General features: G+C 35.0%; 1 protein-coding gene across 2 annotated transcripts in view; it reads right to left on the minus strand.

Annotated features, from left to right (window-relative positions):
• The window catches only part of AFF2 (ALF transcription elongation factor 2), a 197,575-nt gene that overhangs the window by 15,485 nt on the left and 163,433 nt on the right, over positions 1 to 18,657 (minus strand). The window contains exons 10-14 of one of the 2 annotated variants that reach the window (XM_053472897.1): positions 8,665 to 8,827; positions 6,919 to 7,935; positions 3,360 to 3,481; positions 1,245 to 1,443; positions 592 to 725 (exon numbers count right to left, since the gene is read on the minus strand). In XM_053472897.1, coding sequence (XP_053328872.1) covers positions 592 to 725; positions 1,245 to 1,443; positions 3,360 to 3,481; positions 6,919 to 7,935; positions 8,665 to 8,827 — 1,635 coding nt within the window. Of the gene's footprint in view, positions 1 to 591; positions 726 to 1,244; positions 1,444 to 3,359; positions 3,485 to 6,918; positions 7,936 to 8,664; positions 8,828 to 18,657 lie in introns of both variants that reach the window. The other variant, XM_053472896.1, reaches the window with a different exon arrangement.

Raw genomic sequence — 18,657 nt, forward strand, 5'->3', positions numbered from 1 at the left:
CATCAACATTTTGTTTAAATTAAAAAAAAATAAAAACACTGTAAATAAATGATTTGTATTAAATAATATACAGTATTAAGTGTGATGTTTGCTAATACCTTGAAGTACTTTATGAAAAGACACCTTAACGTCAAAGTTATATGCGATATAGCTTTTGTTTAATGGCTTGCTTTTTGAAGCATCAGCCAGAATCATGCAAAATGTAATAGAGGTTTGTATATCACACAGGGTGGTAATAGTTTACTGTTTTTTCATAGCCACAATTATGTACATTTAACTTGTTAAAGTAAGCCCCCCAATTATGTTATACAGGTGTGGAAATTGCAGAGAGTTGGTATTGATGCACATTATACACTGAGTCCTGTAATTGGAAGCAGATTAAGCCTCCCCAGACACTCCATGATGGATTTGTTCTTCCACAGAGAACTTTCCTGGAACAAAATTACTTTCTGTGCTCCAAAGAAAATTTTGGATGTGATAAAGAATAAGTTACTAAACAAAAAGATTCAAAAGGGACAGACCGGAAAGGTCAAATCTTTGTTTTTTTCCACCTTTATCTGTGCATATACATATATTTATGTTTTAACTTACGTCTCGTCAAATGTAATTTTTGATCTTCTGTATTCTGTGTTTCCGTTGGCTAGAATAGGCACAGAGCACCACTCTTCGGGTTCTAGGTGAATGTTCTCAAGGCTAGTGCTTGGTGGCCTGCTGTGATCATCTTCCTGTAAAGAAATAATTTGTGACGTTCTACAATTATTACAATGGTTCATAGTTTTCCAAAAACAGAATGTACAAAAAAAAAAGAAAAATTGTGCTTTTATCTGACATTTCTGTTCAAACCCAGTGACACACAGACATCCTGTGGAGATTACTGCTAATATGCTCAAACTTACGCCAATCATTGAGGTTCCAGACGCAGTTCTCTTTAGATTTTACTGTAGTGCATTAGGGGAGACCCACATCTCTGTATGCTTTATATTGTATAGGAAGTAAGAACACTTAAATGCCATTGTTCACAAAATTATATCATCCACTCTAAAGGTAAAAAAATCATAATGTTTCTCATTAAACCACATGTTAAAAAAAACTGCTTAATATGATAGGATATGAAAATATAATTTGCAATTTGGCTTTGCTGTGGTGAAGGATGATGCCCTACAAAGTGATTTGGATTATTACAGTTAGGTGGCAAATCACACGCTACCAAGAATTTACAAACGATCAAACTTATTAACACTCACAATTATTCCTTTAGCATTCCCATTCTTTTTGTGTCTTGTGGAGGTGTTGGTGGTTTTGAACCCAAATGGTGTGGCACTACTGTCAAGGCCAAAGGAGATGTTGTCACTGGAATGTCTCCGGCAGGGAGGCTCATCAGCCAATGGGGACAACAAAGGAGGAAACACTTTCTCTTCTCTTTTTTTAGTGGTCTTCTTTACCCTGATGAGGAAGTAAATGCGATATGTAAATATGTTAATCAGATTAAAGCTCATTTGATTATCTCGTCTTAGACTGCCGTTTTGATTTTAGGAAATGTTTTGTGGAAGTCTCACAATTGCTCTAGGCGGTTGTGTAACGTAACTTTTACATCTTATGCAAACAAATGGTGAGCTACAGGAGCCCAGCTATAGCATGTGTCATTCTAATAGCATACTGGTTGAGAAAATTCAATGAATCATATCTATAAAGACGAAATGAACGGGTCAAAACATTCTAGAATTTGGAAATGTCAGGGAGAAGATTTATGAGCAATTTTCAGTATTTGCCAAATCACAACTGAAAGAAATATCTGCAAATTATAGCCATGGTACATGTATCTATATAACAATTCATTAGGAATAGTTAATTATCATAGACAATTCACTAGTCATACTCAATAGAACAGTTGGCTCTTCAGTTTTATAAATCTCTTCATAAGTAACCTATAGCCAAAGTGTGTGTTTACTGTCTTTTCGTAACACATCCTATAATGTCAATACCATTGCATATATTCTATATGGGACATCTGAAGGCAGATATCAAGAGTTAAATTAACTAAGAACATGTATTTTAAACAAAGATCTTTAAAAATACAAAAAAAAACAAATCAAATAAAACTCTGAAACAAATACAATGAAGAATACGACGAAGAAAGCATTTTGCAGAGAACATTTTCATACAGAAATGAGCTCAAAGTACTCTGGGAGATTTATAGAAATGACAAACCTCTTTTATCTCTCCTTTTATTAAAGAAAAGGCTTCATTAGGAGCCATTAATTGTTACATATTGTGGAGCGGATTGTTAGTTAGCTTTGGGCTGTTACTGCTCTAAAAATGTGTCTTTAATTGCAATAATAACCAATTGTGAATGAATTTATTGAAATAATTAAACATGCTTTATAGCTTAATTTGCCAACATGTTTTCTTGCTAATTGAAATGCACGGCAAACAGTTAATAAAAGCAGGAGCGTTAGCAGACTTCAGGCAAATGGATTTACGTATCAGTGCGAGTTACATATCGCCACGGTATACGAGAGGAGCTGCTTTCCTGGAAATTGATAGCAGGTATCCAAAACTCTAATGTATAACAATTACCAACAACAGAATCCTGAAGTTCGTGAGATCAAACCATTTATTAATTACTAGATAATAAAGCCTGTGTCCCGCGGACAGAGTGGATGGGATTATAATTCTTTCATATAAAAAATTCTTTGTAAACAATGTTTGGGGTAAAACTGTGTTACTTAAGGATAACAAGCAACCCCTGGTGACATTGTGTCCATGCTACTGGACACAACAGTGCAACGATGCACGGTACGTTCTTACAACCAAAGTATTTAGCCTAAAGTCCTAATTGCGGTATAGTTCCAGTAAAATTGTCTCTAAGACGTGACACTGGTTATCAATCAATGCTATCTTTTTGCGGAAAGCCAAACATGTATTTAAAAAATTGATAATGTGAATTCTGAATTATTCCAGAATTATTTTGAGTAATTTCCATGGAATCGTTATCTAGTTGCAGGCTGATCATACTGGTGGAAAACATTATTTGGCAGCGTCTTTTTTAGGGTAAAACTCATCTTCAATCCAGCTGTTCAATCCATAATTCTTGCTTACTTGAAAGACAGATGTGCCCGGAACAGCTGTCTTATAAACCACTGGACCTTGGAGAATCAGCCCAAAAATGCTGATAGCTGTTTTTATCGTCTGATCATTTTATATTGTATTGGATTTGAGATGTTCTATATAAGAAAAGTAGATACAATATAATACAATACACCAGGATAAAAAACAAACAAGTAAGGATCACCGGATTTTTGAGTATCTCGGAACTACCTTTTGGCAGACTGCCAATAGCAATAAAAAACCATACTCACTCTTTTGAGCTGGTTATCCTGCTGTTTGGAATTGGAGAAATGCAGGGAGGGGGTGCACATGGGGTGGTGTCTTCCTCTAGGCGCTGTTTTTTGTTGTTGCTCTGTGTGTCAAAGCTTTCAGGCTGCTTGAAATGGATGAAGAAAACAACTGTTACGATTTGGTTCTATTGAATCAGACAACAAAAGACATTTTCAGTTTTTTCTCATATTATGCGCACAATAACGAGGTAAATGACCGGGTATCCTAACTTTCCCCAATTCTAGAAACTCACCTAGATGAAAGTCTCTCTACATACAGAGTGATTATTACATTACGGGGTGTGACAAGTAATTCTAGTCTGAATTTTAAAGAGTGGCCTCATCACCATATGCCAACACTTGCTATACTTTCTGATATTCAATAATCAATTCCATGTCAATCCTTGTAATCTGCAATAATAATAATAATAATAATAATAATAATATCATAATAAAAAACAGTAGGTTTGTTACACAGTAATGTTTTTTTTTTTTAAGTACAAGTATGTATACAAGTATTATTTTAGAACACCTGAACTAGTTGACATTTTCACTCCTATTTTTGCCTAGCTACCGAAAGCATATCTGTCAACATCTTCTTTGCCCTTCAAAGAACCTTTACAAATGTGTAGACTTTCAAGCACCCCTATGTACAGGACAGAAACAGAGGTGCAACATACTGGTGGAAGGCACCGTGTGAAAAGAGCAAACCATCTCTGCTGGTTCCCCATCACTGCCCCGATACTGATGTCAGTGATGTTCTAGGTCTGATGAATATGTACCGAGTTCATCAACTTCCACCACATTAAATTAGAAAACCCTCTTGGCTGGACTTGGCAGTGTAAAGATAGACAGAAGAGCATATAAACTGCAATACCCTGATCAAAAAGTGTCATCAGGTACAAATAAACTCAGTTTTAGAAAAAGAAGCACTATAAAACATTGTACATTCCGTTTGAGTATGAAATGTTTTCTTATATATTTAAGTGCATCACATAAGCTCTTGTGAAATAAAAAAAAAATAGGAAAAATGTATTTTAGCTTCTTGAGCTTCAGTGATTTTTGGTTCCACAAAATATGCTATGTATAACAATCCATGGAATGGTGCCAAATTCCAGACATATTTTTATACCAAAGTACAAACATTAAAATGAGCATACTGTTTGCCTGATACTTGACTATAACGTTTCCAGCTTATCTACAACAGTGCTGCTTTATTTGAACTAGAAAAGAAAATATAAGCAAAGTATAGGACATTCTAAACGTAAGATCTTGTTAGATGTCTCGACTTTAACAATGCATATTAAACCCATACTCCGCAGTAAGTGGTTGATTGCTCATGGCACATAGTAAAGTAATGAGTACTAATTGGCCGATCTTGGGTATACTTTATTGAGTGAATATAACTGTCACATAATTGCGAATGCTAAATTTAAAATCACTGCTTGTATAAACAGATCAAAGCAAATGTCTTGGCTGGCTAGCAGTCAAGGTCAATGACCACATTAATGGAAACCCCTGGTAACTCTGCGCACACAATCCCCAATCAGGGCACAGCATAAAGGGACCCTTTAAGCTTTTGTTAAACTTTGACAAGTTCTGAGCTACCTTCTTCCATAGCATGTAACTAAAATGTGCTAACGGAAACAAAAAGAGATTGAGATGAGTACTTGTGTTCTAAAGAAAAAAACATGAAAAAAATATAGGTATGGTGTGTTTTCAAATTATATATATATATATATATATATATATTAAAAAATACAAAATAGATCTTAACTGATTGATGGAATTTGCCTAATTACTCCATTCTATAACATTAACTTCTCCCCTTTGAATGAAGTAAAGAACAAGTATGTGAAGTCAGAGTAGGGAATTCTGGATTACCAACCAATTGCCAATGAAGTCAGTTCTCCAGAAATAAAATGGCCAAAGAACAATCTGATACATGTGACGAAAATACTCATGAGTCTAGTTTAAATATAGTATTGTTAACCTATCTACACTCATATTTGGCCCTATATTGTAACACAGGCAATTTACTCTCCAGGTTAGTGGTCTGCTTTAAGAAGTCTGCTAACACTGAAACAGGAGGCTATATTCCATTCAACTAATAGGATTTAATGAGCTCCTGCAAATGTTTTGACCTTCTTTCTGTGTATATAGGTCAGCTGTTCTCCTTATGAGCCATGTAATGAAACACATACGATCCGCATAATCCGCTAGAAACTCTTCAGGGACTGTGTAATACTGTCACAACTCAAATGTTTTGGTAACTTGCTGAATGAACCCAGAGGGGTGACCCACCAAGGACCTCATCGAATTAATGACTTTGACTTTGTTCTTAATAATTAGCAGTTTATTGGCACTCTCAACTTCTAAGAAAAATAAAGAGATATTTGCTGCATATCTACCATTTAAGACGTGAAGAATTAATTTATTAAGTTTTAGGGTTATCTTTGTTTAATAATGTGATATTATTATATGTCATTTTGTAAGAACTATTAATCATCAGTTTAGATGAATTGTTATATCCAAGACAAATACTTTCATATTAATGAATAAGTGTTGGAACATATATAGTATACATAAAAATTGAGTTAGAGTAGAAAAAAAGGCAGACCGCTCCATTTTATCTGGGATTAATAGAGTATATTATAAAGTGGGCATTAGGAAGCAGTGAAGTTTTTGCTCGTGTAAGGACATCCTGATTTTACAAAATGCTAACCATACTAAGTATGATTAAACTAAAAATATAAAAACTATTACTTATACACAGTAAAACGTTGCAACACAATTTATAAAAGAAGACATTTTTTAAAAAGTACTGATTTGTTTTCCTAAAATGCTTGTTATTGTGTTTTTTTTGTGATATAGCCTGAAATCAGGGTAACACAGTGTAAAAATGATAGCCTTCAGGGGGGGGGGTAAAAAAAAAGAATTGAACCCCATCAGATAAATGCTGTTTTTTTAAGAAACATATAAAGGATACACAATTTTGATTTAATTTGATTACTAAAAAAAATAAAAAAATAAAAAATAAATTAAAAAAAATAAAAATAAAAAATAAAAAAACTATAATCTGGAAATGTTTTTCCTGTAACTTATCCCATAAATGTTTGTTTCTTTTTAACATTTAACATGTCGTAAAGATGTCCCGGTTTTCACAGGGCAGTGCCAGTTTTAGCATTATCCTGCTTTTGTGGACGATTGGGATCATAGGCAAGTTAGCAAGATCCTCTGATCTCCACTGACTGGCCCAGGAAGCTTCAAAATCGATAGAGGTCTGCGATAAGGTGGGTAGGTGGCCACACCAGCTACTGACGTCTGTCCCTCACCAACCCCCAAACATAGAGGTCCTAATTTTGACAACTGAAATGTTGGTATATTTTAACATAGATAGATAAAATGTGCATTTCTAATTAATGTAAAATGATGGTCAATAAACACAACTGAATAAGAAGGAACACTTGTTCCAAATATCTTGCATTCTTGTAAAATGGTCAATAAACACCAGGCTAAATTACATTTTTTAACAACTCACCTTGTGCTTCCGTCTGGATTTTGTGGGATTTTTTTCCACTGGTGTGGCTGGTGTTTGATGCTTGTGTTTGAAAGCACTTTCTCTCACTTCATTTTGTACTGTTACATTGTCAAAGGCCTCTTGTCCTGGAATCCTAGATAAAAGGGTGAGATCTATTTTCACCCACAGGGATTTTAGTTCTTCATAATCCCTTAAGGGAGATAGAAGTTCATTTTGAACCACAGGAAGAGGAGAGAACTGTTCCTCCAAATCGTTATTTGTCTGATCCAGTGAGATACTGCTGTTATGGCTTGTCGAGCTACTCACACTTAGGACATTACTACTGCTGCTACTGCAGTCCTTAGTTTTGGTGGGATTAGAAGGTCCACTACACGCTGATGAAATTTTAACCTGCAAAACATCTTCTTGATCTGTGTTGGAATCAGACGCAGAATCTGTTTCAATAAATTCCCTAGATTTTGGAACAATCTTATTGGCTCCCCTGGCTTTCTTTTTGTCCGAAGCACCTCCTGTACTAGTCCTTTGCTCTTTCCTCGGTGCCGTTTTAGCAACAGTATTTTTTGCACGTGATTTTGGTTGCTCTGGTGTTTCTCGCACCTCTTTGTCTTTGGGAGTGCTGGTGGTGGGATTTGGTTTGTTCCAGTTGTAGTCTTCTGCACTAGAAGTTCTCTCAACCTTTTTTGGTTGCTTCTTAGCAATAGATCTTTGTGAGACTGGTTCGTTGTGAGCTGGTGACTTTTGCTTTATGGTTTTTGTTTCTGTGTTTTTTGGGGGAACCTTGGGTTTGGCTTTTTCCTTTACAGGGCTACGTAACTCCCTCTCTTTGGGGTCTGGCTGAGGAACAGTGCTGGCGACGTCACTTTTTATTTTTTCATGTTCTGCCTGTTGGTTATTCTGAGATTCAGAAATATTGTCTGAATGAACATCATTTTGGTTGATTATTATTGTTTTATTGTGCGAATTTACTTTATTTAACCACTTGTCCAATTGCCATTTATTCGTCGAAGGTGGGTCAGGCTGCAAAAAGAAAACATAAATGTATAGTGGAATTTGCTTAAAAATGTCTTAATTTACACTATGTTTTTATGTTCTACATGAAGTCACACTACTTATAGACTAGACTAATTAGCGCAAAAAGGACGATGCTTTAAATTTATAACTGTGTGCCCAAAAAACCTAACAAAGCAAACATTTGGAATAACCTTAACATTGTATTATTTTTTATTGTGTTTATTTTAGATAATATGTTCTTCAATTTAGGCAAACAAAAAAAAAACATAAATACTCAATGCTTGTATCTTCTGTTTGTGGTGTAATAAAATATCAGGTAACCAGTCTGTACATTAGCCATTTATGGCTTCGTATGTGCGTTTTATAACTAGTATCTGATTTACATCTAATGTGCTTCTGACTTGTGCCCAATGCCAAGACAAAAGCAACCATTGCATAAAAAAAGCAATAAAACATGTGTTATATTACTTGGGTTCTGTATGAGCAAACTTCAGATTTCGGCGCTTGGTCCTGTGAATCCTGTAAAACTTACTGTTTTACCCGAATGTGAATATGCCTTAGGTATGTAGTTAGCAATTACATCATATCTTGTAAATCCTGGATATGAAAGTTGTAGCTCTGTTTAAAGAAACAGTATAGTGTCCCAGACATTGGCGTAAACTCACCACCAGTGGCTCCAGCACAAATGTACTAATTCCATGGCAATAGAGGAAACATTTATTAGTCATTCCCTACCTCGGGAGTCGGGTGGCGTGCCTGTTCATTACATTCACTGTCACTGGAGCTGCTCTCGCTGTCTGAATCGGATTCAGAGCTGCTTTCAGACTCACTGGAACTTCCAGATATTCCGCTGGAGTTCATCGTGTTGGCACCATTTGTGGGTGGCATAGGAAGGCCGCTAGAACACAAAACACACACACTGATTTTTTTACTAATACAAAACAGCGTGTAAAGGAGTATATGCTTTTAACAAAAACAAAGACAAATTTAAAGAGGTGTGTATAAGATTTCTCCAGTTATCCCTAATTCCGTACCAAGTCTTATTTATAAAAAAAATAATTGATTACTTTTTAAAGCATTAAATAAAGCCAGGTTGATTAGAGGTTGCAGCAAAATATTACAAAGTAACACAACACCACATGATTACACCGTGACATGTACTTAGAATTTTTTTTGAACAAAGTGTCATGGCTGGTTTAAGATTAAAAAAAAATACTCTTTACGCAATTTAAGAAAACTTCTCAGCAATTTTATACTTTGAATTATTTATGGCAAAACCGGTTACATGTAAAACATCCCTGTTATAATATCTGAATGAACAGAACAGCTGCTAACGGATTCTTAAATTTTAATCACTACAACTATCACTTACTATAAATTGTCTGGATCACTGTCAAAAATGGCACTTTTGTTGCATTAAAAATACATATCGGAAAAGACAGTGATTTCTGATAAATACACCAGAGCAAAACTAGTGAAACATATATATATATATATATATATATATATATATATAAAGCAAGGGCTTTATTTATCAAGATAGCTCCTTGTAAAAGACCCAGGGGTGGTATTAGGTTACACAGTATGGTATTTCCATTAGTATTTTGGCAAATCTACCAGAAATAAAGGTCTGCCATATACACAGCTTTACGGTCGTCTTCTGCCTTATTCATCATAGCAGTTAGATGAAAACCCCAAATTTTATTAAATCATTGTAATCACTTTATTGGAACTACAGCATAAGTTTTCACAAAACGGTCAGTGTTGGGTATGTCACAATAAGATGAAAAACCAAGATGACTTATCCTCTCATGCTTTATGATGCACCAACGTATATTGGTCCATCAAAAGTATCACATTTTTCATCTCACTATTGCTTAATGAATAACCCAAACAGTTCTTACACTTTAGAGAAACAATCTTGTTAGTATTTTAGCTGCTACGTTAAATACCGAAAATACTATCCCAGCAGTCCATGATAAAATTCTACATTTTAGAGGAATCTGAAATCAAAGCTTCCGTTTTATCCTTATACATTTACAAATGCACTTGATGTTTACGGCTTATTGATGAAGAATGTAACAAATAAATTGTCTTGACTACAGATAATGTATTTATTCTTAATAAATAAAAAAGCACAAGGCTCTCCACCTAATTTGGTACGGTTTACTAGGATTCAGAGTGACAAAAACCAAATGTAACATTCTATTTGAAGATTTTCTTTAGAGATAAAACTGTGGGTTATTTTAGATTCAGTCATTTTTTTTAAATAAAATAATCTAATTTACATGCCTTTAGAAATGTTACATATTTTGTGACGTCACAAGCAGTCATGTAATGTCTGAGATGTGGGAACAAGTTTTTTTATCAAGATTTTTTTCCATTTTCACCCCAGCTTTGCTCCAGATTAGCTGGTTAATTAGATAAACCCAGCGTGACATCATAAACCCGGCTGGATTTAAGAGCAGGACAGAAAAAAAAATGGCTGAAATAATAACATAGATCATAACTGTTGTCAAATATGTCTTTAATGAACTCAGATGTTATTTCTTCCAAGTGTAAAGCACTTTTATGTGCCATCCAGAGAGAAGGGCGCCTTTAATTGGCTGTTATGTGAACCTCAGAGATTTGGAGCAGTTACGCTTAGTGGTAAACGTGTATTTGCTAATAAAATCTGCCATCTGACTTAATTGGTACTAACTGCTTATCAGAGCTAAAACAATCCCATTGATTTTGTGTGTGTCTAATTCTACCCTAAAGATATAGTAGGATTAATGTATTTGTCTTTTAATCTGCCCTGAACTAGTTACCTCGCATTACAATGTCTCAAAATTGAAAAGCCGACATTTTTTGTTGCAAAAAAAGCCATTGTAAAAGTAAATTAGCTTGAGGGTCTTGTTAGGTATGTTTCTATAAACACCAGGTGGGACTTTTATTGTTTTTATAGTGTAAATTCTAATGCTCTTGCCTAGAGGAAGGAATTGAGCTGAAAGCGCCTTTGCTTTATATAGGGAACTAAAAAAAAAGGTCTAACCGTAAAACATTTCAGCATGAAGAATCAATAAAACAATTGACTTTATTATTCAATTATAAGAAAACATACCATATTTAAGAAAGTGTCTTTGTCCTTTAGAAATGGTGTGAAACAATGGACCATTTACACCCTAAAAGCCTCAAGATATGATCTGAATTGCAGATGAACAATATAATTTTAATCTAGAATTTTATTTTGAAAGTACTTCATAAAATGTGAAGATCGCATGCTGTAATAAACATTGCAAAGGAACAAAAACTGTGAAAATGCTATATCCCAGAAAGAAGACTGTATCCTAGAAACCAAAATATATGAACAGTCCAATTAGTGTAAAATTTTTATTTGAGCTGGGTTCAGAATGAAATAAATATACATCTCATTGAGCACCTGCAAGATTTTACAGACGTTCAATGCCAATTTACCACTGAAAGAGATAAACAAAAATAAAAGCTGAGAAAGAGCAAAATAATTTGAAATATGTTCAAGGTATCATTACCTATTACATAGTAGTTACATATTTTTTTTTAAAGAAATAATTTCATATAACTAAAGTATTTTATCTATCCTAAGACATCCACAAAGCTAGAACGACCAAAGGATCTGGTGTACGTTCATGGGTTTATAGAAAAAAGCATGTTCTCATTATTACTCTTCACGATTCCCTTCACAAACCCAGATCAAAATACTCTAACAGCTTAGATTGTGATATGTTTGCTTCTACTTCACTGAAATAATGTTAAAAAAAAATGTGGATTATCATTATAAAAGTGTTGTATATCAAAGTATCTCGGAACACATGGCCTGCCAGAAAACTCCTCACACTTCATTTGATCTTTTACCGTGATCTTTTTCATCTACTGTCTTTCCTGGAGAAGAAAATGACATTTGGAATGGCAATATTTTTTGCTGGATAGATGCGGTGTAGCTTGAAGCCTAAAAGATTTAACCCGAAGCCTGTATATCAAGCTGTATGGTATTTACTCTTGTTTACACATCCATTCACACAAATAGCTGTTTCTTGTGAAATAAGCAAGAACAGAATGGGTGCTTTCCATGGCATTATACCATTAAATATGGCTAAAATGTGTATATACATTCAATAGAACTATGCCTCACCTACATTCTGAAGTATAATATCTCTTTAAAGGGGGCAGTCACACTCATCTGTGCTTTTGAAGAGGGTCCTGGTGAGGGTTTTGGTGAAATCCAACCATAACACATTATTTTTCCCATAGGGAACAGCCACGGGTAAAGGCGCTTCACAAAACTGTCCCTAAAACGAAACTGTCCTTCTTTGGATATTGGGGATGTTGAGAAATCTGGCGCAAAAGGCTTTACGACCCTGGGTATCGTTTTACATGGAAACACTGAACAGGACACAGGGATGTTGGGGGGGGGTAAAAAAATAATCAATACTCATACAAAAAAATGACAACACTGCAAAAATCAATGCAGAAGGATTTCCAAGGCACTGGTATACAATTTGTTGTTTTTATTTGAAATGTAAAGTCCTCTTAGTGTCTGACAGTACTAGTTGAATGGAGGAGTCTATGAAAAGTGACAAAATAATGTTTTTACTATTGTATAAATGAACTTTTGTTGTAGAAATTACTCACGAAACAGAAATTCAATTACTGGAATAATAAAGAATATTGGCTTGCCAACAGTTTTGACTACCATTTGGCTTTTTTGGATGCTGGCAGTTAGCTGGTTTGTGCAATTTCTAATAACGCTGTTCCTTTTGAAAAAAAGCCAGGCTCTGTACAAATTTATGGGTAATTTGCAAAAAAAAAAAAAAAAAATTCGCATTTGGATGCAATTACAAGAGGCTTAATAAAATCATTTATTGGGATAATTCTGAAACGCGTCTTTCTGTTGTGAACAGCAAAACTGAATCTGAATTTTAGGGAACTGTGGATTCAGATAGTTGGAGCTCACATAGTTGCATGTCGGAGCCACTCAAGAGGCATTAATCTGAGGCTGTTTGCACAAGTTTGCAAATAACTCATCTGAGATTCCCAAAGTACCTGGCCCCTGCTGCTAATCCACAAACCCGAGCACTTCCCAGGATTGATCTCTGGAGCTCCTCTCCTGCTTCTCATGAAAGGGAGAGGAAGCCATGGCGGAAATAAGACAGGGCTGGTCATGCATAGAGGTTAGACCCAAACAGACTTGAAATTGCTAGGGGACAGGGGGGGCTAGGAGCCCACCACACACTGATAAAAACACTGACCTGAAGTGACAGCTAAAATGACTTCTCATTCCCACTACATAATAGCCAAATGTATAGCAAAGAACTGTGAACATGCTTGAATGTGTTAACATCTTCCAGTTCAGGAATAATGGTGCAGGCAGCCATATTTATCAAGTTGTCATAGTAGTAAACCAAGAGCAAAGTGCTGAATTATTTGGGATATTTGCTGGTTACTCCAAGTATAGGAGGAAATGTATAAATCTTGAAATATAGGTAGAACTTGTAAAATACAGTGAAAACGTTTTCTTAAAACTTGTTCAGTCAAGACTATCCAGTCTTGGCCAACACTCATACACCAAAATGGAGTCAGTCAGGGTGGGAATGCTGCCGAAAGTTCACATAACGCTTGCATACTCTGTGACTTTATGTCGTATGGCAAGTGAAACACGCAGACACACAAACCCTTCCAACAAAAACAAACAAGAACAAACAAAATATTCTAACAGCGTCACAAGCCCTACCATCTTCATTTCTGACCAAAGAAACAGAGGCTTGGACAGATACAGAATTTCAAAGTTAACTATATAAAATGATGCCTGATAGAGCAATCCTATATTTATTTAGAAAGTCAAATGTTTGTGTTAACGTAATCATTTCCATACATTTGCCTCACAAATAAAATGACTTTACAGTGTTGCAAATCTACAGAGTTACTAATTAGTTTTTTTGCTGAATCATGAAAGCAAGTAGCAAAGCATAAGATATTCCTAAAGTTCCAATTCAGAATTAATGTATTAATCATTCAAGTAGCCACTCCATTCAGGATTATTTCTGATTATTAGTGTAGCTTCCCCAACTCGATCCATCTCTGTTCATTTTAAACCTATACTCTCTTCAGAGAGCTATTTTTATTGGGAATGGGGAATTGCCAACGGTCATCTGAAGTGGACCCCTCGATATACAGAATTTAAAAACTAGAATCCATTATACTCTGTTATATGGTTTGGTCCACAAATCTCTAAAAGACAGTGACTGTCAAAGCTTATCTCTGTGTTTAAGATTGAATGTGGCACAGCTGATGTCTGATGACACCAATAATGACCACAACATTCACCGTTTATTAGTGCGATAATTCAGAAGTCCACACTAACATATGGCAATGTGTTTATAGGTTCCCATTAGAAATGAGCGATCACAAATAGCTACTGATATTGCCATGTGCCCAGCTATTTGGTGTTATCTCTAATTCGATTGATCTGACACGTTACACACAAAGAATTATAAAAAAATTATGTCAAAATATTAATGGAATGCACCGCAATAAATTGCTTTACATTATATTAATTATAATTATATTAATTTCAACATAAAATAAACATAGAATGAACCGTCACAAGAACATCGCAGATCTGTGTAAAAACAAACATGGTAGATTTATTGCAGTAGTCCGTAAAAAAAATATAAAACAATATAATACAAAGAAGCATGGAGGTAAGTCAGTGTATATCTGTGCAGGCGAACGCCAGACACGTTTCGCATATTCAGTACTTTCTCAAAAGCTTTTTTGGGGCTGCTTTTGAGAAAGCAGATATTTTGGGTACAGTACAGCCAAGTGGCATACAAGCACTTGAATAAAGGTGATTAAGTATATATGTGCAGAATTAATCATTTCCCATTACTATTTGAGGTGTTTTATAACTGCCGGCTTGAGGAATTTTTGCTAGAAACGATGATTATTTGACTTGTTTTAGAAACCTTCAAAGCCTGCATTCTACAAGTGTTAGATTTACGCAACATAAAAACAATTACTGGAATTCTCTTGTATACACTCAGCGAGCATTTAACAGCTAATAACTCTTTATTTATTTGGAAAAATAAATTCAATAAAAACAACGATCAGACAACAACGACCCAACATGTCAGATTAACGTTAGTCATCAAATTTGATTAATGATACCTGACATTATTCTATGTGAAGAGGCAGGGAGTTCCATCCTTTTATTATCATTGAAAATGGAAAAAGAATATAAATAATTTGAAGTCTTGAAGACAGTCTAGTGTGAGCCTCATTTGCACTTAAGAAAGGCTGCCCTACAGACCTTATGTACTTTTAAGATCCTTCAGAAAGATACATGAAGCAGACATTCAGCTAAAAAAGTACATATTTAATGTGATTACATCTAGTGGTTAGAGAATATCTAACAAAAAGGAAAAATATTAGAGATCATGCTTTAGTGCCTCCCGGCTTTGATAAATATCTTTTGGCATGTCATTTACTAAAAATGGAGGCTTAGCACAAAAAAATGACAAGTAAATCTTTCTTCCTACTACAAGCATAAGAGGCTCAGTCTGTCATTACAGTTCTTTTTTATGTTTTTATTACATTTATTAAAATGTATTATTATACATTTTGGAATATGCACCATTTGTGGTGTTGGCTTTATGAATAAAAATAGGCAATAAATGTTTTGGAAATCCACTTTCTATAAAGACTATGGGAGTAGCTAGTTTAATTTCTTGTGTACATGATTATTCCATGCCATTAAGTCATTCCTACTTCTACTCTTTTGGTGGAAACTGGCTACTTCTAGTTTAGCATGCTGTTACAGCAAGAAAAGAGGGTCATCCAACAACACGGACTTAAAACATATGAAAAGTTCTATGTGATTAATAATAATACTAATACTAATAATAGCTGTAGAGTGCAGCCAGTGGCCGGATATGCCCAGCCACATGCTACATGAGCACAAAAACATAGCGTTCAGCTGTGCATATCCAGCCAAAGTATATATTACCACCACCAGTGGAGGAGCAATCTAGCCATTGCCAGTCTGGCCCCGGGGAAGAGGACCTTGCTCATATCTTTAACACATTTGACCTTTCATGTCTACTTCTGGAACCACAACTGGAATCCTTTTAATTAGCGCAAATAACCACTAACCCATTTAGATACTGTGAGCTTTCTGGAAATATCCCCTTGTTTCTATAAGCACTGCATTCTACCAACTTCTTCATACACAATGTGTCATTTATTTTTGTTTTAAAATAGATTGCAAATTGAAAAGTTTGTTTATAGAAAACACTCCATGATTTAGACTTTAATCACAGATGTTAATACTATATGCAAACGGTTTTAATACTATGTTTACGAACAGTGTATCGCTTCCTACTGTTTGCTGTATTGTTCGGTCCTTTTTTTAGATTTCACTACATATTATCTGTTTTTATGGAGTACTGTCAAGTTAAATAACATATTAAAAATATAGATAGGAACTGTATTCCCAGGGGATCATTTGCATAAATGATATGTAAAGTCAGGACTAAATATATATTCTGGAAGAGGTAGCAATGCTGACATGCCTTTTACTGTGATGCCAATGGGAAGCAACTGCCAAGACTGCTTATTACAACAATCCGAGGCTATATGACCTGTCTCTGCTCAGGAATCAAGATTTCAAGAAGAACGTTGCTTCTCTATTCAGACTGTCACTTCAGTATTTATCAACATACATCTATATAAAACTGAAACCCTGACTGAACATCTCTCAAAGTATATATATAAATAATACCTTTTTATTGGGCTGGTAGTGGGATAGGCATGGGATAGGCATCTAAGATGAGACCAAGGACCAATCGAGGTTTAAGTCTTTACATCAGTTAAAAATGAGAAGACTAGATGGTTTGAATGGTTCTTATCTGGCCTCAAATTCTATGTTTCAATTTTTCTGTGCAACAAATATGATAACCGTAATGATGCATTGTGTGAGGTCAATAAGAATAATGATGGGGCAGAGTGATAAAACAGTGATATTCCCGTTTGTATACTGCTTTTATTGCCTTTCTTCCCCACCATTCCTTCTTGTTGCTTTAAATGGTTATCTGTTGGCCTGAAGTTCATCATTGTAGTTCCTCAAGAGATCTCTGGGAACCTCTAAGCCTTACTGTGTTGACAACTTTATTACACAACTTACATAGTCTCTGTGAGGTCACTTTCCCATGACAATTTGTTATCCCAATAGTACTGAAATGATGGATTAAGTGGGGAGTGTGATTAAGTGATGACTATGCATTATTTGTTGGGGACTATGCCTGGAACCCCCGAGTATCCCTTTAAGGTACATGAAATCCTTAAACTTCCTCTTTAAAATACACTTCACTAAAAATATAGCATTGAAACAAAATGGAAAATATGACAAGGATGTGACTAAATGTAAGACACAGTAGAATACAGTATATAACACTTTGATGACCAAAGCACTTTAACATAATACTTCACTATTCAGCTACAGCAGTGGGGGGCAAATACCCAGTGTATGTGAAGAAGCATTTTCTTTTAAAATGGAGTAAAAGAATTTATATTCTTGTAAAATTGGCAGCCAAAGATATGAGTGCAAATTGCAGTACAATTTTTTTCTTTCCTCACAGCATGCTTTCTTAGATCAGTTATATTATGAACTCCTATTTAAATAAAATACTCCAGACTGTAATGATCCTCTTTGGATTCAAATGGCCATTTTTTTTGGAAGGAGCCCTTATTCAGATTTCTTTCAACAACAAAAAAAAACTACATTACTTTTCCCATTAAATTTCTCTGCTCGGTTGTTGATTTTTCTAAAACTAATGACTGTTTCTTTTTATTACAAAATTAATTTCTATAGGACTGTAAACAGGTAAACACTCCTAAACATAACGGTTTTATGAAGGCGATATGGCAAAATTACATATAGAGGTATTTAAACACGTGCTTACACTGTCACAAGTAAGCATTATGGTAAATGTGTAAAGCAATAATGATAATAATGTACATCGTTACAGGGTGTGAGTGTGTATATGTTCCCATTAGAAACCCACCTTATGCATAAAGCATTGGAGTAGCCACCCTAAATTACAGGATTATTCCTTTTCCTTTACGACTCCCTATTGTTAGGTTGATAATTGCTGTTGGTTAGTTTAGGCGGCTGTTGTAAGGATGGGGTTAGGAGAAGGGGAATAACTTCAGGACAGGAACCTCAAAACAACTATGCTGATTGACAAACAAAGTACAAGCAACAGTTACCTTATGAGAAGAAACTAAAATCCACCATACTATAATCACATCAATCTATCAATTCAATGGCGTCAGCTGACTGTGTTGTATCATATTTTCTGTTTATAGTTAATTAAGTTTTATATAATTTGCCCAATTAAAAATGTCACATTAATTTTATTGCTTTATGGTACAATAAATAGTTTGTAAACAGTAAAATGCTCTAGTTTTTCTAAACAACTGGAGTGCGTTGAAAATAAACCCTGTGTCCCTATCTGCACGTCTACGCACAGAAGTCTATTGAAGGCTCAGGACCACACACCTATCCCTGTACTATGTTTACAGCTCTGTATAAAGTAACAGGTGTATGCCAATATGGGAGCCCAGGTAAGACACCATTATGGGACACAGCTTGTGTTCTTATCTATCCCCACAACTGTTTGTTTTCAGACATGTCATGATTCATCAACTACA

Source organism: Spea bombifrons, chromosome 8 (genome assembly GCF_027358695.1).
Source record: "Spea bombifrons isolate aSpeBom1 chromosome 8, aSpeBom1.2.pri, whole genome shotgun sequence".
NCBI classification, from domain to species: Eukaryota; Metazoa; Chordata; class Amphibia; order Anura; family Pelobatidae; genus Spea; species Spea bombifrons.